The sequence below is a fragment of the Juglans regia genome, chromosome 5 (assembly GCF_001411555.2).
Source record: "Juglans regia cultivar Chandler chromosome 5, Walnut 2.0, whole genome shotgun sequence".
Taxonomy (NCBI): Eukaryota; Viridiplantae; Streptophyta; class Magnoliopsida; order Fagales; family Juglandaceae; genus Juglans; species Juglans regia.
The window spans coordinates 2,737,335-2,758,492 of record NC_049905.1 but is presented as its reverse complement, the minus strand read 5'-3'; the positions used below and the strand labels follow the sequence as shown (position 1 = coordinate 2,758,492).

Here is a 21,158-nt window from a genome sequence, read left to right as displayed (position 1 = left end):
TAAGTTGTATGATAATGCCCTCACACCGCCTCTTCTTTAAATGACGCCAACCCCTCCTTTTCGTCTCTGACTACTGCTCTTCATTGGTAACAGTAATACTTGTATCAATTGCCAGGCGCCGTTTGCGTTTTCTCGCACCTCTCTGTCTCTCTCTCTCTGTGAATGTGTGTACTCCGCCAATATCTTCATGAGATGAAGCCGTCCCTGCCCGCAAAATGATAGAACTCTCTCTCTTCTTCATTTAAAATTGAAACCAATAAAGAAACTGAAGGAGAACATGGTGGTCAGGGTTTCTCTCTCTTGTTATTATATTTTTTGTCTTGTGGAAATTCATTTAATTTTATTTGTTATGCTTCTGGTTTTTCAGCTTATTGCTTCCCATCTTCTACCTCGGTGGCTTGAGGTACTTCTCAGAGAGAAGTTCTACAACGCTTGCATAATTCACGAAGAGGCCAAGAAGAACGAAAAGAACGTCTACTGTCTGGACTGTTGCATCAGTCTCTGCCCTCACTGCCTATCCCCTCACCGCTCTCACCGACTTTTGCAGGTTTCTTCTTTCAAAATTCACCACAACAGTCTTCGAGAATTCCAGCTTACCTTTTCCTTCTAAAAAATCTTGTCATTTCGTTACCCTTAGTTTTTATATTGAATTTTAATCCTTTGCGCTTCCGCGTTCAGATAAGAAGGTATGTTTATCACGATGTTATAAGGTTGGATGATGCTGCAAAGTTGATTGACTGTGCCTTCGTTCAAGTAAGTAGATTCTTGAAGATATTAGCTCATGCTCTTCAGGTAATCTAACCATGTAAAGCCTTGTAAATGAAAAAGAAACACAGAAAACATGTTTGAGTTCCTTCTGATAAAAAAACTCTCTTTTTTCTTTTGGATTTCTCAGAGGACTGACTTCGTTGAATTTGAAGTTAGAAAATTGAAGATTATTGGAAACCCTTTCCTAAGTTCTTCAAGTTTGTTGCAATTTCCTTCTGTTGCTCACTGATGCTTCTGCTTTTGCTTTTTTCCCCCTCTATTTCTTTGCACACCGAGAATTTTATGCACATGTTTTTGCGGAGAGTTTTGAAGGAATAGAAAAATTAACACACCCGAGAGTAAAACTAAGAACACTCGAATTTATTCTGCATAACCATATTTTCTTGTTTATACTTTGCTGTAAGTCTTACTTTCTCCAACCCTCTACAGTCGTACACTACCAACAGTGCAAAAGTGGTATTTTTACACCAAAGGCCACAGACAAGGAACTTCAGGGGCTCCGGCAACTTTTGCAGCACCTGTGACAGAAGCCTACAAGACCCATACCTCTTCTGCTCCCTCTCCTGCAAGGTTCTTTGGCCCTAAACCCTAATTCTGATCTATCACACTCGGTTCTATTCCTCACTATCCCTCACCTCAATTTACACTTTATCAAGTCGTTTACATTTCCATACCAGTTTTCGACTTTTTTCGTTCTCCTTCACGAGTCTCATCTCTCTCTCTCAAGTCTGCCGTGAAGCCACTCGAATTGCTTTCTCTTCTGGCTTTTTTTACTCACGCATGGTGCTTTTCTCACAGCCGGTTCGTTTTTACACTTGTACTCTTCTGGGTCTCGCTCAAGTCCCACTCTTGTTCAATTCTCGTACACCAATTCCAATTTTTCAACTCGTGACTTATTCTCACCTGGGTTTCTCTCATTTCTTACTGTTTCCTTTTCCTTATCACAGATTGATCATCTCATCAGGACGGAAGTTGAAATCTCGAAGTATCTCTTCGATTGCAAGTCCTTGTCCTTACCTGAGCCGGGTTTAGAGGACTGTTCAATTACTGCCGACTCTGTCCTTGAACCTACCGGTTCGAGCCGGACCTCCTCTGGGTCGGGTGGATGTGGTGGGGTGGACTGCAGGACACTTGCTTGCACTGCCACAACTGAGGTTGTGAGGAAGAAGAGGACTAGCATGTCGGTGTATGGGTCGGCTTGCCGGCCGGTATGTTCGCCAGTCCCAGAAATTTCGGCGAGTTTGATGAACCGGAGAAAAGGAACTCCACAAAGAGCTCCACTTTATTGAATTTCACTGCTGATCGGTAGAGAGAGAGAGAGAGAGAGAGAGAGAGAGAGAGTATTAGAGGGAGGTTTGGGATAAATTTGGTGTTTAATTACTTTTCCTTCAGAGTTTAGACTAATTTCAGGATAAGGGAAGTCTCCCAATTTTGTTGAGAATGAGGACTCTCCTATCTCTCTTCTCCAGTGGGTGGCTGGATATTTTTTTTTTTTAGTTTCTATTTTTTACAGACTCAGAATACTAACAAAAGTTTGCCAGTTATATTGCTACCTACTCCCATGGCTATGGGGTTATATAATTTACTTTTCAAAGATTTGTACTGCCATGATTTGGTTATGTTTTTGTTTTTTTTCTTTCTTGCTAAGTGTGATTTGGGTCTGTCTTGAACTTGCACTTTCTGTGCTTTAATTATATGGAAATGAACATGTTCACGATTTTATGGGCATGTGTGCATTTTCAAGTTTCTAGCTAAAAAGTGCAAAGATTAATTAATGGACAGATGGGAACTTGGGGTGGGGGTGGGGTGGAGAGGGCAGAAACCAATGCAAAATTGAAAGAGTGAGAGATGGCAAGTGGCAACCCCCAATTTTCTTTTTTAATTTAAATGCCTTTTTTGTGCTTAGTGCTCTCTATAACTATGGTTTTTCTATTTTTTTATTATTATTTGATTTGGGATTACATATCTTTAGTACTTCTATGCTTGACCTATTTTTTAATTCTCTCTCTCTCTCTCTCTCTCTCACCAAGTTTTCGGAGTTATGATCCTTTTTGTCTCCTTGTAGATATTTGAGCTGGAAAACTGAAAGAGGGCATAGAAATGGGGACCAGACATATCAAAGGATAAGTTGAATCATACGGTTCCCTTTGATATTACTCCACCTCTCTTTAGTTTAGGTTTCATTAATTCAGATGCAACAGAATATGAACTAACATTTTCTTTTTAAATTTTTTTTTTTATATGAATATGATAGTCAAAACTCCATCTTCTGTCTTTGTACTTGAATCATGCAGTCAAATAACATTTAATTATACTCTTAGTGTCCGTTTGGATACAGAAGTGATATAAACTATCTCATATCATCTAATTTCAATTAATAATCTCATTACTATATACAAATTATTTCAATTCATCTCAATGCATCTTACTGTCCATCCCCTCCAATAAAAAAAGGGTTGGCTTTCATCCCATTTTCTAGGTAGTGAGTGCAATGAGGTTATCTGATTGGATTGTAGTTTAGTAAAGACCTCGTGATGAATGCAAAGGGTGACTTTGTAGCACCTATCTAGAGTGTTTTCCAAAGTCCATACATGTGTGTATATAATGGTGTTGAATGGCTCCTTTCGAACCAGAGCCTATGGTTGAAATTCATGAGCATGCATGCATGTCTTCTTAGGCGTTAAAGGGACCGGCATTTTTGGCATTTATATGTCCCTCCCAGACTCCTGCCCCCTCCTCTATCTGTATCGTATCAGTACCATGATGATGGCTTTTGCTCATGTCTTTTGTCAAACACGTGCTGTTGTGTTTAGTGCGTACATTTATTTCTATACCTATTTTTCCAACATATCAACATGGTATCGGAAATTTGCAGTTGTTATTATGTCAACTTTTGTAATATATGGTGTTTGATGTACATTCTGGTTACACATAAGGGGACCACCTTAGTACCATATCTATGTCTATATATACACACACATTTAATGATCATATGACATCTTAAAAGACAAAACATGGGACTAGGGCGAGAAGAAACAGTCAAGGAATCATTCAATTTAATGCATACAACCGTCGAAGCCAACTATTAAATGAACATATCTAATCTCCTTATTTGAAATTTTTAATAATTATTGGCTAGTTTGGACGATTGCTCTTCCCTAAATATCATATCATTCAAATCTAATTGTTTTCTAAAGCGTTTTGATGAGATAATATTTCATGATAGAGTCGACTGGGATGCAAGAAATTGAGGGACGAGTAATACTAGTTATAAATTTTAAATAGACAAAACTTATATAAATATATTTTGAAAAAAAGTGAATTTTATTAATAAATAATAGTTATTTTTACAAAAATTTATATGAGACTTGTTTATTCAAAATATTTTTTTTGAGGGAGACGGTCCATGAAGAGGATTCTATCATATTTATGATTGTACGTGTTAATTTTTAAGACAACATTCAATATATAATATAAATATATATATATATATATATATATATATAATTGGACTCTTAAGGGACTAAAAACATTAGAATTCTTAGGCCTGGAGTGGAAGTTAAACATTCACAAAGTGGGTCCAATCATATACTATAACCCACTTTATATGTATATATATACACTAGGTCAGGAGCAACGTGCAAAGCCTGTTGCCTAGTTGAGTGAAACAATTTTTTTTTTACAAAAATAATATGGTTTAAAAAAAATAATTTAATGAATGAATTTTTTTTTTTTTTTGAGCAAATATAGGAATAAAAAGTATAATAATTAAAGAGAATGGGCTAATAGATCAATATTGATCAATGCTACCATTTTTAGAATTGACAGAGACATAAAAAGAGAAAAATACTTTTACCCCTTATCACATAATATCTTATCATCGTTCATGGAATTATTATGTCATATATATATATATATATACATGTGCGATATTGTTTATTGTAAGTTATTTGGATGAGTCTCTTAATTAAATCGTATTAGATATTTATTAAAATTGGATAATGATCAATAAATATTATAATCCTCAAATGTCATAATCTTTTTATTATCTTATGATGTGATATTTGATGATTGTAAGTAAACTATTTATTATATTTTACTTATAAATCTATCATTTAATATAAAATTGGCAATGAATAGATTTTTTTTTTTTATATAATTACATATATATATTGAATTCTTTATTAACAAAAAATTAGTTCTTAACAAAAAAAAATCAAATATAAACTAAGCAAACGTACATTGCACATTGCTTTCACCTAGTATATATATATATATATGAAGAATCTGGTTAATTTGCAATAATATGGTTATCTGACCTAGCTCTTTAAATAATTATTGAAGTGGTCACCTGTTTTATGTGAAAATGACTATTTTTTGTTAAAATGAATTTATTTTTATCTCAAATAATTATTATCATTATAAATAATTCGTCATAAATATTTATTTTTCTTGTAATAAATTAATTGCAAGAAAAACCACCAAAAACAATAACACCAAACGTTCACAATGAAATACATATATTTTATTGAAGTAGGAAGCAAATTTAAAACACGTTAATGGCCACCCTTGATTTCAATTTGATTTGCTTAACCTGGCGGCGGGAAAATAAATAAAAGCCCAAATAATTGTAAAAATTCCAAGCAATATTTACAATTTTTAGTTTTATAAAAGGAAAATGCTAGAAGGACCGAGAGATTCCAACCGATGCTTGACCGATGCCACATGTAATATTTTTAATGGCCCGTATAAAGTAAAAAGAAAAACTAGTTATGTAATTTTTTTAATGGCCGTATAAACTATAAAGTATTTAAAAAAGAAAAACTAGTTAGCCCCTTAATAACTCCTTCCCCTCCGTACCCTTCGCACAGATCTAACTCCATCACCTTCGCACGCCTTCCTCCCTCATTTCCCTCCCTCTCGTATTGAAATTATTCTATATATTTTTCTTTCTAAGTTTCATTTCTCTATTTTACATTTTCTTTCAAGATTGTTCTGAAGAGTATGTGAATCTGAATTTCTATTTAGTCCGTGGAACCTGGGTTTCTATTTGGTCTGAAGAGTTTACTTCTCTGTTTGGTTTGAAGAGTTTCACTTCTGTTTGAACCTCTAAGTTTGTTTTTTTTTTTTTAATTTTATTTCGATCGTGACCACTTGTGGAGTTCATGAATCTGTCTGGATTTTTTTCCTTCTAATTTTATTTCTTTCATGACAACTTGTTTGTTCACTGAGAAGAACTACAAGGACAATAATTAGGAATGACTAGTCTGAAATGTAAATAAAAAAGAGGAAAACAAAACTTACAGACCAGATTCGCGTGAGAGTGAAGGAGGTGGGAGGGGAGTAGGCTGGGAACGAAGGTTCGCTAGAAAAAATCTTTGCTGCGCGGAGGGAATGAGGGAGGGAGCGGGAATGGGTATTACAATTTACGAGTCCCTCTCTCTTTCTTTCTTTCTATCTCTTTTTTTGTCTTTTTCTTATTTTAATTTTTAATATTTTAAATTGTCACGTGAATTGGTCAATTATCGGTAAGAATTGGTGGGCTCTGTAGCATTACCCTTTATAAAAAAACGAAAAAAGGAAAAGAAGCTCCAGCCTCCAAAAGTGACTTGAAAAATAAAGTTCACCATGCCCACGCGTGTCAAAAGGAGTGTGGTATCGTCGAAGAATTCCTTTCCACTTTTCCTCCCGCTCGCCCCTCGTAGGGCCTTCCAGGCTTCCACGGGTGTCAAATCGTATTAACGGGTCGTGTTCGTATTGTGTCAAGATATGTACATTATATTTAACGGGTCAACACGAACACGACTTGTTAAGGATTTCGTGTCAAAATTTCAAACCCGAACACGACATGATAAGATAACGGATTGACACGACACGATCCGTTATGACTCGTTAATGAATAACAAATAAATTGACACGACACGACACGACTCGTTCCGTTTCAACCACTTTACGTTAATGAGTTGAATAGACACGATATGACACGACACGACCCGTTTGACTTAATTGATTTTATATAAATATAAATAATATCTATAAAAAATAAAAAACTAATTACAAGTCTAAAATTACAATTCAAACAAATATGATCCACATAATTTGTAATAATATTCATTATTAAAATTACATTCCAAATATAATAAACAAAATATACAATGTAAATATATTAATGTTATAATTCCAAATATAATAAAAAATAAAAAACACAGATCTAAACAAATTTAGAACTTGAAGAAGGAAGAAGAGTATCCTCCTTAACATTTAGGTCTAAGGGTATAAAGCTAAATTTAATTTTCTTAATGGGTCATAACGGGTTGACCCGTTAGTGACCCGTTAAGCAATCGTGTCTTAAAGGGTCAATCTGTTTTGACTCGAACCCGTTAAGGCTAAACCCTAACCTGCTTTTATCGTATCGTGTTCGTATTGGATTAACAGGTCGTGTCACATATTACCACCCTTACAGTCCCACCCCATCGTAAAAATATCTTAATCCAACGGATGGAGTTCAATTGCGTACATGCACCGGGGAAACACAGGACTTATTTCAATCTTAGTTCGGCTTCGGACAAGAACCTGACGCCAAACTTGAGGCACGGAGATGAACCTAGAGCAGCGTTTTTTTCGTTGAAAAATGAATATATGCATTTATTTTTAATTTCCTCGTTACTATTTCGAATCGAAATTTTCGATCGCTTTATCTTTGGCTCTGGTCCGAAAATCAGAACTTGCTCACTCTTCTGCAAGTCCTAGAGAGAGTGACAGGGAGAGGGAGAGTGGGAGAAAGAGAGAGCTTAAGGAGGTAGCCATTTGCGTCATTTTCTTGGAGCTTAAGAACTGTAAATTTAAGCTTCACAAAGCTGCGGTTTTGATCAGCTCCTGTAAAAGTACCTTCAGCAGCGACGCGGTAAGTTCTAGCCTTTGAAGAACCCTAATTCTCTTAGCTTAGATCAGACTCGGAGCACCAAGTGAACCTCCTCCTCCATTTCTTCGTCCTTCCTGGCCTTTCAGTAATTTTACTTCCCCATCATGTTTGTTGCTCGGCTAGTGCGGAAAGAAAAAAAAAAAGTGATAGCCTTCCTCATTTTGTGTCTTTTTTCTCCTTTCTTTTGAGTTTTTGTTGAATTAGCTCGGAAATGTTTGTGCATGGGTGATTTGTTATCTGGACGAAAGCTGCGTTCTTTAACGCGAATTTAACGAAAAATGCGAATTTAACGGAAAAGTTAACGAAAAACAAGAATTCAAACAAGAATTATATAGAATATAAATCCACTATATATATATATATTATATGGTACAAGCCTCACTCAAGCAACTTGTGATAGGATAATACTTGAATGAATTGGCAGAATAGACATTTAAATCTAATTATTTATGAGTAATACTACATTCAATATTATGATGTGCAAATTTCACGGTATTTCAATTTATTATTAAAAAATTAATTTTTTTTATACGAATTTTATATTTATTTATTTTTTTTAAAAAAAATACGATAGGCTTATATAACTAATATTACAAATATCATTTCTGATTATCTAACCTTGTTTGCGATCTATCTTTTTAACTTTTTCGAAATGAATAGATAAATTTAAAATTAAAGACTTTTGTCAATCAAATTTTCTTAAATTTCTTTAAATTTTAAACATCAATTTTATAATAGATAAAAATTTATTTTTTTAACCAAATTCATATATTATTCTTGAAAAATGATTTGTATAAGTCTTAGATAGATAAATTTTATACAAATTTTTATAAAAAAATTCATTTGTACAAGTCTTAAATAGATAAATTTTATATAAGTTCTTGTAAAAAAATAGATATTATACTAAAAAGTGTAAAAAAAACTATTTTTTATTAGTAAAATTATTTTTTAACAAAAAACTTGTATGAAAATCTATTTGAAATCTGTATATAGTATTATTCATTATTCTTTGAAAATCGAATAGAAGAACGAAAAAGATCTCTGCCTACTGTAACAGCTAACCACACAATACAGGTGACAGACAATGCCCCACCGTTCGATCATCATCCTTGCTTTGCGCAGTGAAAATATACGGCCCATTTGAGGGCGTACTATTCCGACACACAATATGGAACACTGCAAAAATCACCGGCATGTGATGCTATCTGCTTACATATATGAAATCTCGAGAACTGATTTCTGCTTCCGTTTCTTCTCAGATTATTTATTCCTATATATCACGTTTTCAGGAAACCCTAATTTTAATTTCTTCTGATATATTTTAGTTTCAGCTTTCTTAGGGGAAGCAGAAATTCTGTTTCTTTTGGATTCATAGCCATGGGTACTGGGGATCTTGTAAGCGTTCACCCTACAGAACTCAAATTCCAGTGTAAGGTTTTACTCTTGTTTAGTATTTTTTTAATCAGACTAGTTTTTTGTTTGGTTCCCTGGAAAGTTTAGGAAAATAAGAGAGAAAAAACTTGCATGCCATGTTTTATGCTTACTGGTTTTAATAAGAATACCAAGAATGCACATTTTTATATGTAAGTAAGAACGCACTTTTATTATTCAGCGAGTCGTTCGATATGGCATAGGTTATCGCTGTTTCTCAGCAATCATGATTTGCCCGAGTTTTCTGTCGGTTGAGAAATTGGGGGAAGATAAAATCATGAATTGTATAATTTGCGGCGTTTTTCTTCTTTATCACAGTGAGGTTATCTGCTTAATTGAGCGAGGTGTTTTTGGTTGGTTACTTTGTCCTGGGTTCGTTTGGTGAGAGAGTTGAGGAAAATAAGTTGAAATGGAATTTTTTTTGAAGATATGTAACCACCTGAATAGAGCCAAATACTTGTTTGAGGTTTCTTTCAGTATCTCTAAGCATGATGAGTTGTTATTTCTGTTTGGCCCAATTGTTTGTGATGTTAATTTTACTCTTTGGAACTCTTGCATTGTGTTTATTTCTGATAATGGGTCTTTTTTGTTTGGCTGAAACATGATGGAAAAGTTGAATTGAAGAAACAAAGTTCATGTTCTTTGCAACTGACCAATAAAACAGATAAATATGTGGCGTTCAAGGTAATTGCCTTCTGAATTTTCGTCACTGGTTTTTGTTTATTCGTTTGATGTACTATATGCCATCAATTAACTATGCCTATATTCTGTTTAATTTACTTGACATTGTAATGGAATAGGTCAAAACAACAAACCCCAAAAAATATTGTGTCCGTCCCAATGCTGGTATTGTTTTGCCCCAAAGCACATGCAATGTTACAGGTAAATGCTTACTAGTAACTTGAATAGTGTGTTAGTGTGTGTGTGTGTGTGTTTATGGAAAACGTTAGTTGAATCTTTATTTTGAAATTATTGTTGCTACGTTTTAAGTTGTAGCTTTTCTGCCAATCCATCAATTTTTTTGGCATGTATTCTGGCAGTAACAATGCAAGCTCCGAAAGAGTTACCCCCTGATTTGCAGTGCAAGGACAAATTTCTCCTCCAAAGTGTTGTTGCAGCAGATGGTGCAACTACAAAAGACATTACTCAGGATATGGTGTGTTGATTCTGCTGCAGCTATTGTTTCTGGCTGTAGTGTGTTTTGCAGTTTATTTTTTTTTATTCCATGAATTCAGACGTGGTGTATTGCTCTTGTAGTTTAGCAAAGAGGATGGCAAGGCTGTCAAAGAGTTCAAGTTGAGGGTCATTTACATTCCTGCAAATCCCCCATCACCTGTCCCTGAAGGATCTGAAGAAGGTTCTCCTCCCAGGGCATCGGTGCTTGAGAATGGGCATCAAAATATGTCATTATTTGATTCTGTATGCATTTTTTATTTTGATTTCTTGAAATTCATTTTTTCTTTTCCAATACATTCTTTTTATAAATATTTCAAAGACTTTGATGGAGACATTGGATACCAACTTGGTTTGCTTTTGGTCTGGTATGTTGGTTTAAATGTTGTAAACATAGGTATCAAGATCTTTAGAGGATCCTAAAGAGAAGTCTTCAGAGGTAAAATGTCTCTCTACCCCTCTTGCAAGACATCCTTGTTATTCTCAATTATTTATGTTCTTTTCGTTTTAGTAGTCAATGAATGTTTTTGTTCCATTCTGTTCCTTTATTAGGCTTTCTGAGTTTGTGGAGTCACTGTGTTTCTAATTGTATGGTCAAGGAAGGATGCTTGAGACATGGCACTTTAACACTTTATTGTTTTATTTATGTTTCAAAGATTATAATGTGTATATATAGATAGTTTGAAGCATCTGAGTGAATAAATGTTACTATGAACTTCAAGAAAATATAGTGCAGACAACTTTTGCCATTAAATGGGGGTACTAGATGTCCTTATATAAATAAGACATTGATGTGTTTGAATTTTTTCAATCGTAGGCTCGTGGCATTTGTTTTCTACAACATGTCTCTATGTTCCAGTTTTTGAAACCTAGTGAAAATGCCTACTCTTTGCCTGTGGATGATAGTGGTATAACTGATTTTTGGGTTCCTAGTTGGGTCAAATTATGAAGTGCTTATGGGAGAAATGAAAGTCCAAGAGTTAGTTGTCAGTTGTTGCTAAGGTGATTATTGGAAGTTTAGCAGTATTACAGGAACCGATAATTGTTTTTTTGTGCATTTGCAGAGGCTAATCTATTTTAGCTAGTTTGGTTTGAGTTTTCATTTTTGGATAAGGTATTGAGGCCTCAAGCATAGAAAAAAAAACTTAATTACTCAGATGAAATAGTTTAAGTGAAGTTGGAGGTATACCCTGGTGATTTAGGTTCTATTATTTCAATTACAAATACTTAGATGTTAGACCTCGTGCCCTTAGCTTTTTGGCCAGTTAGTGGTGTAGCATGGAGACTTTTCTCAATTTTGCTTAAATGTTTTTTTATGTCTATTTATTACTGTTCTTGTTGTGCTTGGTTATAGTCTTTTTTATTAATACAATTGGTTGATTAAATTTCATTTTGCCTTGGAAAGTTGATGTATCTTTTTTCTTCAGGCATGGTCTATGATTTCTAAGTTGACTGAGGAGAAAACTTTGGCTTTGCAACAAAATCAGAAATTACATCAAGAACTGGTATTGGTTTTTCTTGGGATTGTATGCTTATCAATTAGCTCCACTTATGTGGCTCTAGTTTTATTTTGGTTCTCCTAAAAATTCTGATTTGTATTGCTTGTGTCCAACATATTGTCCGGTAACTCTGTGTGCTTTGTCATGTTATGTTCACCTGCATTAACTCTCAGTGAAAGGCACTACTCCACTTAACTATAATCATACGAGTGAGGCAATGTAAAACCAAGTATACTGAGTTAGATTGCTGACTCTCTATGAGATCTATTTATGTAAAAAGGTTAGATCCATATTGTTATTTCATAGTCAGTTTAAGAAAAGTTCTCTCTAATGCACTGCTTTTTGATCGGTACGAAGTTTGACTTTTTAAGCTTCAGTACTTGTTATTGTCACATAATGTTAATATAAACAGAGTTTTACTGAGATTTCTATGACACATATATACATTTAATATTATTATTATTCCAAGGAAAATCTAGTTCCGTGAGAATTGTATGCCTGTATACCAATGATTAAATTCTGTTTTAACTCTTCAATACACCCTCTTTCATTTTTTTAGGCTTGGGACTTGCTATGAAACTTGCATCCTTGATTGAAAGTCTATGTCCCAGTAAAATGCAAAGAAAATTTGTTCTTTCACAACAATCCTTATTTTACTGCACTGTGTGACTCTCCTCCCGTCTTGTTTTCTGTTGTTTCAATAAAATTTGTGGTTCATGCTTGCTTGACCTTATAAAACTACATTTGGTAGGATCTGATGAAAAAACAAATGAGCAAAAGTGGTGCTGGTGGCTTCTCTTTATTAATTGCGATGCTGGTTGGTCTCCTTGGCATCCTGGTTGGTTACCTTCTCAATTAAACGCTGGAACTTGCATTGGGTGTTTGGAATCAAATATGATTGAGGCCTTAGATCTTCTTCACACTAACTGTTTTTGGGACTTTTCTATTTCTAGTGTGTAAATTGTAGCCTCTCATTATTGTATTTAGACATTGTGAATGATTGATTTATCCAAGTCTCTTATTAAGAGCAACTTTTTTGGGTTTTCAATGTTGATGAAGTTGGGCTCACTTAACTGTAACTAAACCTTCAGACATGTCGATGTTTTGGTTTAGGTTGTGTTTGGTTAGTGAGGTAATCTCAGATATTCGGTAAATAATAGTAACAAAGTAATGACAAAATATTAAATAATAGTAAAAAGTAGATGAAAAGTAATGATAAAATAATGAATTGATCTTCAAAGTTGGGACCATGATAAACCGACTTTCCAATCAGCTGGATCTTTACGGATGCTTGGCTATACTCCCTCGGCTTGAGAGATGATATCCATCATCTTTTATCGTATTATCAATTATGATGTGATATTAAATAATTGAAAAAATATTTATTATAATTTTTTTTGTTGACTAATCATTTGAGAAATTGCTAGAGCCTCCGAGAGGTGGTCTCCAGAGTTCACACTGATAAGTGTAATATGTATTTTTATTTTGTGAATTTTTTTTCAGATTATTTTTAAATCACTTTAAAAAAAATTTTAAAAAATTTACAAACTCATTAAAAAAAATACTTGCTTAATCTTAAAAAAAAAAAAAAAAAAAACCCAAATCGTTAGAAACTTTCGGGACAATTTATCGGATGCCGAGGGTTACAAAGATGACGAATAATATTTTTGTTAATGGAAATCACGGATTAAGGACGGCGCTTTGATAGGCTGAAACAATCGTGAGCTGAAAATCATAGTACTAATTCTTCTTCTTGCTATAATTTATAGCAAATCGCTAATTATGTTTTGTTGAAATATAAAGGATCTACTTATTTATTTACCGCAATTAATCTTGTTTATTCAATTGTAACGCCATTTCAAATTATCTCATCTCATCATATAATTATTATAATTTTTTTAAATTTCTATACAAAATATGATAAATAGTTCAACTTTTTAAATCTTAAAATAAAATTAAAATTAAAAAATTATATTCTAATAATATTTTATTTAACTTTCATTTTTTATCTCATCTCATCTGTGTAACCAAACGAAACCTTAACTTCTTGAGGTATATACAAAGTAAAAAATTATACTTGTTATATTTTTATTCCACTTTAATTTTATATTGTCCATCAATTTTGAGTTATTTTTTAAAACCTAAAAAATGATCCAAATGTTATACAAGTGCATCTAAATAATGTTAGATAAAGTCTTAATAAAAGTTTCATGCACTATTTTTTTTTTACTATTAAAAAATTAATTTTTTTATATAAATTCAAAATTTAACTATTTTTTTTCAAAATGAGTGAGCGAAACTTAATTATTCTAAAACTGAAAATATTATTTTCTTTCATAAAATATTTGTATAGGTAACAGATGGGTAAGAGTCATTAAGGCTTGGTTTGTTTTCACAAATCATCTTATCTCATTTAATAATTACAATTTTCTTAAATTCTTACATAAAATGTAAAAAATAATCTAAAATTTTTTAAATATCAAAATAAAAATAATATTAAAAATTTATATTTTAATAATATTTTATTTAATTTTTATCTCATCTCATTTGTATAACCAAATGAGACACGAGATAATAGAATGGAAATGACGTCGTTTTGCGGGACTGTGTGTCGCTGTTGACCGTTGAGTAATCTACGCCCGAGACCGTATATTCAGAAAGAAAACCCTAGCTAACCCCCAATTTTCTTAAACCCTTCTCTCTCTCTCTCTCTCTCTCTCTCTCTCTCGACACAGCCTTCTCTCTGCAGATTTTTCTCCCTAAAAAATTCTGCTACTTTCTTGGAGATACTTGACCAGGTATTTTCTATGTTTAACTTAGGTCTCTCGATTTTAGGGTTGCCGAATACTGTGATGTTGTATTGCGGGTTTTGTGTTTAACCTACTTCCCCTTGCTCTGTTTGGTTTAATTCATTTCAAATTGTAACTAAAATGCCGTATTTTCTTAGTATTTCGACTAATGTCATTGTCCTTTTGCCTTACAATATAAACTACTTATCTTGTTGACAAGAAGCGGAGGTGAATTCAGGACATTTGGAAAGTGAGACTATTGGTTTAACTTTTCCCAATTGATTGCCTTGAAGGAGACATAATAATCGAAGGAATTGAACTCAATTAAATGAGTCTCCTTCAGTTATTTGGCTAACTTGATTATATTTGATTCTGTTAAGTGATAAAACTGATACGATTCCTATATTAAAATGCATAAAAATTATATCTTTTAGAATGTAATTAGTAACTTCTGAAATTTTGAATTAAAATGGGAATAGGATTCAGAGTTTTTTTTTCCGGTATTTAGGTTAAACTCCGACTCTGACCGCGTGGGTCAACTTGGACGAACACTGACTCTGTTTTGTAGAGTGTTTTCACAACCCTGCTTGGAGAAAGTGGGGGCTTGGGTTTTGGGGTGGGGGGATCCACGTCTGTTGGAGGATTGGGGACAACTTTCTTATTTCAATCCGTGCGTTATGAATTAGTGGGGGTTCAGAGTCTAGGTATTGTATTTTGATACTTTCCAAGTGTTATTTTTTTCTTTTTCTTTTCTTTTCTCAAAGGGTTTCCAAAAGGTAGGAATATTTCAAGTGTTTCATTTTGTATGTGATTTTGGCTCATATTGTTATTTTTTCTTTGTTTCATCGAGGCGTGATGTATTGGTTATAGTTGTAGACCAAAGTTACCAATGTCTCTTACCCACCAACTAAACCAGATTTAGTTCCGATTCCTGAACTCTGGTAAGCTATACAAACGCATTATTTTTGTTGCTCAGTTTTGGATAAAGAAGTGGGCATTGATTAAAAATTTATAAAGGAGTATAATATTTGTGAATTTATAATACACGGAGGATAAAACAAGTGTTTTGCTGTTAACCAATGACCTTTGGGCCTAATGGCGCTTCCCCCCCATAAGTACAGGTGATGGGTGAGATTGCAGGTTAAATCCCATCAAGTACACGATTTAATTTTTTTTTTATAATTAATCAAATTTATTGATCATCATAATTTAAGACATGATTTAATCACTAGGACAAAAACAAACAGTGAACCAAGCTTTACCTGTCATATACCTTGTACCAGAAATAGGAGCGTATCATGTCCCAATACCCTTACCATGAACCTAAAAAGGACCACTTCCAAGCAACTTTGGTTGTGATTATGCATAGAAGACTGTTTCATAAATTTTCTGTGGTTCTGAAATACTTGGATTTAGATATTATTTGGGCAAGTTGCATCATTATAACTATGCACTTCGAATAGCGTTATTATAGCAGACTATGAACATGCCTTTTTTGGTATATAAATTTCAACTGATTAACGGGTTCTCCTCCATGTCCTGCTCCGCTTAATCAATTTGCCTAATGGTGTTGCAGAAACAAAAAAGAATGTCAACTGAACAGAGAGGAGAAGAAGATCAGCAAGCCACAGGTGCCCCAGTTCAAGGCTGGAGCTCAATGGTGGAACAGTACCGGAGGATCAAAGAAAATGCAGAAACTTACCCTTATGTTTGGGCTTCATATATTCTTGTATATGGTGGTTTTGGCCTATGGTTTACCTACAGATGGAGAAAGCTTCGCAGGACTGAAGATAGGGTAAGGGTACTACAAGAAAGACTGCGCAAGCTCGTTGAAACTGAAGAGTCTACAAACTCTGCTGCATCAGTTGAAAAGGCTCCACCACCATCTGCCAATAAACCCCCGAGATAGTTGGGTTTGCTGCTAATTCATTTTAGCCTCTTCTTCACATTCATACGTGTCAAGTATGGAAACAGATAGCTATTGCTTCCGCAAATTAAATGTGAGAATTGAAGAAATCACAATGATGATGATGATTTCAAGAACTTGTTAGAAATTAAGAAGAGAATTCTCTCTTTCTTACTTTGGTCAAGATCTGAGGTTCCAAGATGATAAAATGTTGTTTTATATGTGCCACCCGTTCCCAGTTTTAGGTTTGGTGTGGCATGTAAAGTGAGCTTAGGTGGCCAATATGGCCTATTGAGGACAATAAATTATAAGATGTTTGTTATTTTCACTTGACATGAAGGAAATATATGCTTTAATCAGCCTTTATGAATCTAACTGGTTCTATGTATTTATCCCTTTCCTAGGTGTTTATACGATGCAATGAATGATGTCATAAATTCTGTGTGCCTTGGACTCGGTTACCTTTAAGCTGTGTAAGATCATAATTAGGGTTAAGGCTCGTATGCTGCGATTTAAAGATGAGTGCTAAAACATTTGGAGTTAATGGCACTTAAAAGGAAATTCTACCTTCTCATGATCAGTTCTTACTATAGAGACTGGTTGCAGCAGATTGAAAAGGAGTAAGAAACCTGGTAGATCACCAAAACTCCATAATTTTCTTAGAGCATTACTCCTTAGTAACCCCGATTGTTTATTCTTACTGGAGTTTTATCTTATTTTTATTTTTGTTTTTATAAAAGAAAGGCTAAATAATATGAACACAACTACCAAGAATAAAACCCAGTTTGAACTTAAGAGACAGGCTAGAAAGTAGAAACAAGCTAGAAAGAAAAGGATGGTACAAAAACCACAGCATTTCGCCTAAAAAAACAGAGCTTTCATTTTCAAGTAAATAATTAAGATTTAAAGAGTTTAATATAGAAAATAGATTTAAAAAAAAAATAATGAATCTATATCTTGGTACTACAGAAACACTCTCAACTCATCTCATCTCATCTCATTATTATAATTTTTTTAAATTTTCATACAAAATATAAGAAACAATTCAACATTTTCAAATTTTAAAACAATAATAATATTAAAAAATAATATTCTAATAATATTTTATTCAACTCATTTTAAATCACCATCCAAACGAGCCCTCCAAAATTTAAGAACTGTGTGGAGGTGGTGGGTCATGTTTAGACTTTGGAGTTCAAATTCAACCCTTTTATCGCATTGGGAAGTGACGCACATTCGCGTAGTTGTGGCCTTTGTCGAGGATTAAGATACATTATTAGGATGTTTGTTTCTAAGTTTAGTTGTAGCAAAGAGATTTGCATGCCTTTTTTCCCTTTTATCTTTTCTGTAGGGACTTCTAAAATTGACTTGATTTACGTGCATAGTTTATTTGTCTCGGAGACACCCTCGAAAGTGTTGCATCCTATGTCCCTTGTTATGCCGGGCATGCACATGATGATCCAAATTATCATAATATATAGCTAGATTGCACCATTCAATTACCAAACATGTTGCATCATCCTTCAATTTTGACTGTTAAAACATATTAATCTTGAATACTACTGTTGGCTTTTAACAAAATATCATGTATACTGCTGGATTTATAGCTCAGTGCAAATCGATTTTTTGAGAACTAACTCCTTATATATATATATATATATATATATATTGCGAGTTAGCAAGAAATAGATTCATTCGTCAGATTTTTCATTCATCAAAATATACCATGCAAGATCAGGTACGGTTTAGCATGGATTGTCTAATTTTTAACTAAAGGTATTGTGGAGGAAAAAAAATCCCCACATACTTTTGGATTGAAGTACAATATATAATGTCAAACAGGAAGAGTGGATGGTTCAATCTTTTAAATGCCAACATCATTTAAGAGTAACCAACTACCCCAACTCAGACTCACCACAAATAGGCCCCCACGCCCAGTACCATGGGTGTCTTATGTTTCTGTCAGTCAGAATATTCAACAGTTCACATGATTCATTGATGATCTGCTTGGGAAAATTCAAAGGGTTTTAGTTTTTGAACTCTATTCATCATATACTGAAGAATATATATATATATATATATATATATATATATATATATATTATGCATGCTGGTTTCTGACGGGGATCAGATGAACATGAAAAAGTTCGAGTGAAGGTTTAACATGATATATATTACATATCGAAACATCATTACATACATGCACTGTCCAATATTGTATACCGCATTGATAAGCACATGCTGCATCTATATGTAGCATGTACTGTATATATGATGCATGTATGAAGAAGAAGAAAGAAGAAGAAGAAGAAGATCAGCGCTGCAGGAAGCTAGCAATATTTATGAAGAAGTACTCTTCCAGCCAAGAAAATAAAATATTCCAAGAAGATCATGGAGATCAGATCCCATACGAGCAGTGATCGATTTACACCAATATATGTATATGCACATCAATAATATTTCATCAGATCTATATTCACATGCATCCATTGTATGTATTTTTTATGCAACTATAGCTCTAATTAGTATATGCATTTATGATTTACCCATTTGCTTGACCAACCCCCTTTAATAATTAACTAGAGCACGTTGGAGAATATTTGTGGGCATCAAAGTAATTGAATTATTGCTTTAGTACCCTTGCATTAACTACCAGAATACTAGGAGAAGGACCAAGGAGGATTAGGATTTTCAATGGAATCTAAAGAAGATGAACAGTCATGAATTATAGCCAAACAAAAAACTGAAGCACATTTAAGTATTAGAGTACCTCACGAATCGAGTACTTGTATGCATGCATACTTGATCTTGATGATCTCTTTAATTACTTGGCTATATGATGGTGGTGGTGGTCATGTTGATGAGGTTAAGTTGAAGAAGATCAAGAAAGCAGAGAGTAATTTCGAGAAAATTATGCCTTGAGGATGACAAAAAGTTACAATTTGAAACATCCTTGACCGAATAATTAATAAATCAGGAGGATTAAGAAAATGGAGAGATTTGTCAACAGATGCAGACATTATCGATCATGATGTATATTAAGAAAAGTGATAAAAGGCTTGAACCTAGGATAAGCGAGAGGCCCTACAAGTTCTACAGTACTGATATCATGTTTTTCAGAACCCAGAGAATGATTGAAGTAAAAGCGACCTCGGGATTTTTTTTCCTCGATCAGAACTATTACTCAGTTGTGAGAAGGAGGGTGTGTCTTTGGTGGTGAGTAGTCCAAGTTGAACCCTGGATCTTTTCCACTGCGTTTCTTGTGGGGAACATGCCAAGAAACCGATTCTAGAGACTCAGTTTGAACAGCACCTGAAGTTTTTCCTTCCACTTCAGGTATTTTCTGGCCAGTCCTCGTCTCGTTTTGCTTTGGAGTGTTTTCGCTTGAGAGGATTCCAGCTATGCTCTCCCATCTTCCCATTTCATGTTGCTTTGATGAGGAAGGCTTCACCTTTGACACAGCAGAAAACTCATCAGAACCCGTCGTCTTCTCATCATTCTGCACATGCAAATCCAGACGATGTAAAGAAGAAGATATGAATATGATGACAACAGATGGGAAAAAAAATACACCAACCCTGAAGGAAAAGTGGCGTTTCTTTTCCAGCTTTTTATCAACTGCACGAATTAGATGCCGGCCCCGGGCATTACATGCATGCATAGAAACGCACAGAAGGAAAAGAAGAAGACAAGAAGTGACTGACATTTTATGAAAGATAGTCTAAAAGGTATGAAAGGTTGATAGATAGCAAGAAAAGTATTATGTTCTACTAATTTGGCGAGTAGGAGAAATGCATGTTGCGTCTTATGTAGTGAGAAAGCAAAAAAGCATAAAACGCAGGTACTTTAGGGCATTTAAGAGGTTCAGTTGCAGAACATGAAGGTGTATGGGTAAGGAGAAGTAAGAACGAAAATGAGGATATGGGCAGCCCCCTCCCCCCCTTTTGTACCCTCCCCACCCCTCTTACATTTTAATCTATTAGTACTCCCTGATCAATGCAGACCCCCACGATCCACCACAGAAAGAAAACTAACGTGGGACCTTCTTGTAATTATAGAGAGAGAGAGAGAGAGAGAGAGAGAGAGAGTCCAAAAGAGAGATTTTTCCTTTAGAACACAGCAAATAGAATGGTATGACCATATAAGAAAAGAATTCAAAAATCAGGAAAGCGATCAATGCCTGCCAAATTGTTTAATGTTTCGAGGACTCCCCACAAGAAAAAGAAACGAGTTTCTACCGATCGAGGAAGTCCATTCCTCTTGTCATTGTGCTAGAGATCCACTATTTGCATGGTTGTGCCTCCTTGTTTCTTGCCCTTGCCTGCCTTTTTACCTTGAAAAACTTACCAAGATCATATATTATTCTATGAATGAGAAGGTGGGGAAGGCTTTTTCGATGCATCCAGAAAATTGACACCCTTGATAATGTGATTATAATGACTGGTGCGTCCCTTAGCCTTAAAAACCAAGAGCAGAATGGCGATCTGTCGGCAAAGGAAAATTAATTGAATGCTTGTCTAATTCTTTGAAAAAGAGACAACCAGGGAATAGTGATAATTCATGAAATTCATGGTTCAAGTTTGGAAAAGTTGAGGTTCAGAGCTCATAGCTTACTAGGTAATTGTGTGTCTGATCGATATGTTTCTGGAAATTGCTCGATGAGAGGGTCA

General features: G+C 34.2%; 3 protein-coding genes and 1 long non-coding RNA gene across 6 annotated transcripts; 3 read left to right on the top strand and 1 right to left on the bottom strand.

Moving 5' to 3' along the window:
* The first annotated feature begins 78 nt into the window (after positions 1-78).
* Positions 79-2,376, top strand: LOC108987841. Of its 3 annotated transcripts, XM_018960870.2 has the most exons (5): positions 79-283; positions 368-547; positions 679-792; positions 1,198-1,338; positions 1,716-2,376. In XM_018960870.2, the coding sequence occupies exons 1-5, from the start codon at positions 278-280 to the stop codon at positions 2,055-2,057; spliced, it is 783 nt and encodes a 260-aa protein (XP_018816415.1). In that variant the 5' UTR covers positions 79-277; the 3' UTR covers positions 2,058-2,376. The 3 variants fall into 3 exon arrangements, with proteins under 3 accessions (XP_018816415.1, XP_035545894.1, XP_035545893.1); XM_035690001.1 differs by lacking the exon at positions 79-283 and having other exon boundaries at positions 290-547; positions 679-753; XM_035690000.1 differs by lacking the exon at positions 79-283 and having other exon boundaries at positions 290-547.
* Positions 2,377-8,916: 6,540 nt separating this feature from the next.
* Positions 8,917-12,861, top strand: LOC108990765 (vesicle-associated protein 1-3-like). The gene is made up of 8 exons (XM_018964841.2): positions 8,917-9,119; positions 9,735-9,805; positions 9,922-10,003; positions 10,162-10,277; positions 10,379-10,540; positions 10,692-10,733; positions 11,722-11,799; positions 12,545-12,861. Exons 1-8 carry the CDS (start codon positions 9,068-9,070, stop codon positions 12,650-12,652), a joined length of 711 nt encoding a protein of 236 aa, XP_018820386.1. The 5' UTR covers positions 8,917-9,067; the 3' UTR covers positions 12,653-12,861.
* Positions 12,862-14,476: 1,615 nt separating this feature from the next.
* Positions 14,477-16,858, top strand: LOC108990759. Its single transcript, XR_001996047.2, has 2 exons — positions 14,477-14,591; positions 16,159-16,858. It is a non-coding gene; the product is annotated as an uncharacterized LOC108990759 (long non-coding RNA).
* Positions 16,859-19,388: 2,530 nt separating this feature from the next.
* LOC108987831 lies at positions 19,389-20,411 on the bottom strand. Its single transcript, XM_018960858.2, has 2 exons — positions 20,066-20,411; positions 19,389-19,987 (listed from the first exon to the last, which is right to left on the bottom strand). The coding sequence occupies exons 1-2, from the start codon at positions 20,192-20,194 to the stop codon at positions 19,673-19,675; spliced, it is 444 nt and encodes a 147-aa protein (XP_018816403.1). The 5' UTR covers positions 20,195-20,411; the 3' UTR covers positions 19,389-19,672.
* Between the last annotated feature and the right edge of the window lie 747 nt (positions 20,412-21,158).

Coding starts and splice junctions, on each gene's coding strand:
- LOC108987831 (XM_018960858.2), bottom strand. CDS start 20,194: ATGTCAGTCACTTCTTGTCTTCTTCTTTTCCTTCTGTGCGTTTCTATG. Junction 19,988..20,065: donor AACGCCACTTTTCCTTCAGG/GTTGGTGTATTT, acceptor TTGCATGTGCAG/AATGATGAGAAGACGACGGG.
- LOC108990765 (XM_018964841.2), top strand. CDS start 9,068: ATGGGTACTGGGGATCTTGTAAGCGTTCACCCTACAGAACTCAAATTC. Junction 9,120..9,734: donor TACAGAACTCAAATTCCAGT/GTAAGGTTTTAC, acceptor ATGATGGAAAAG/TTGAATTGAAGAAACAAAGT. Junction 10,004..10,161: donor AAGCACATGCAATGTTACAG/GTAAATGCTTAC, acceptor GTATTCTGGCAG/TAACAATGCAAGCTCCGAAA.
- LOC108987841 (XM_035690000.1), top strand. CDS start 350: ATGCTTCTGGTTTTTCAGCTTATTGCTTCCCATCTTCTACCTCGGTGG. Junction 793..1,197: donor TATTAGCTCATGCTCTTCAG/GTAATCTAACCA, acceptor AACCCTCTACAG/TCGTACACTACCAACAGTGC. Junction 1,339..1,715: donor TCTGCTCCCTCTCCTGCAAG/GTTCTTTGGCCC, acceptor TCCTTATCACAG/ATTGATCATCTCATCAGGAC.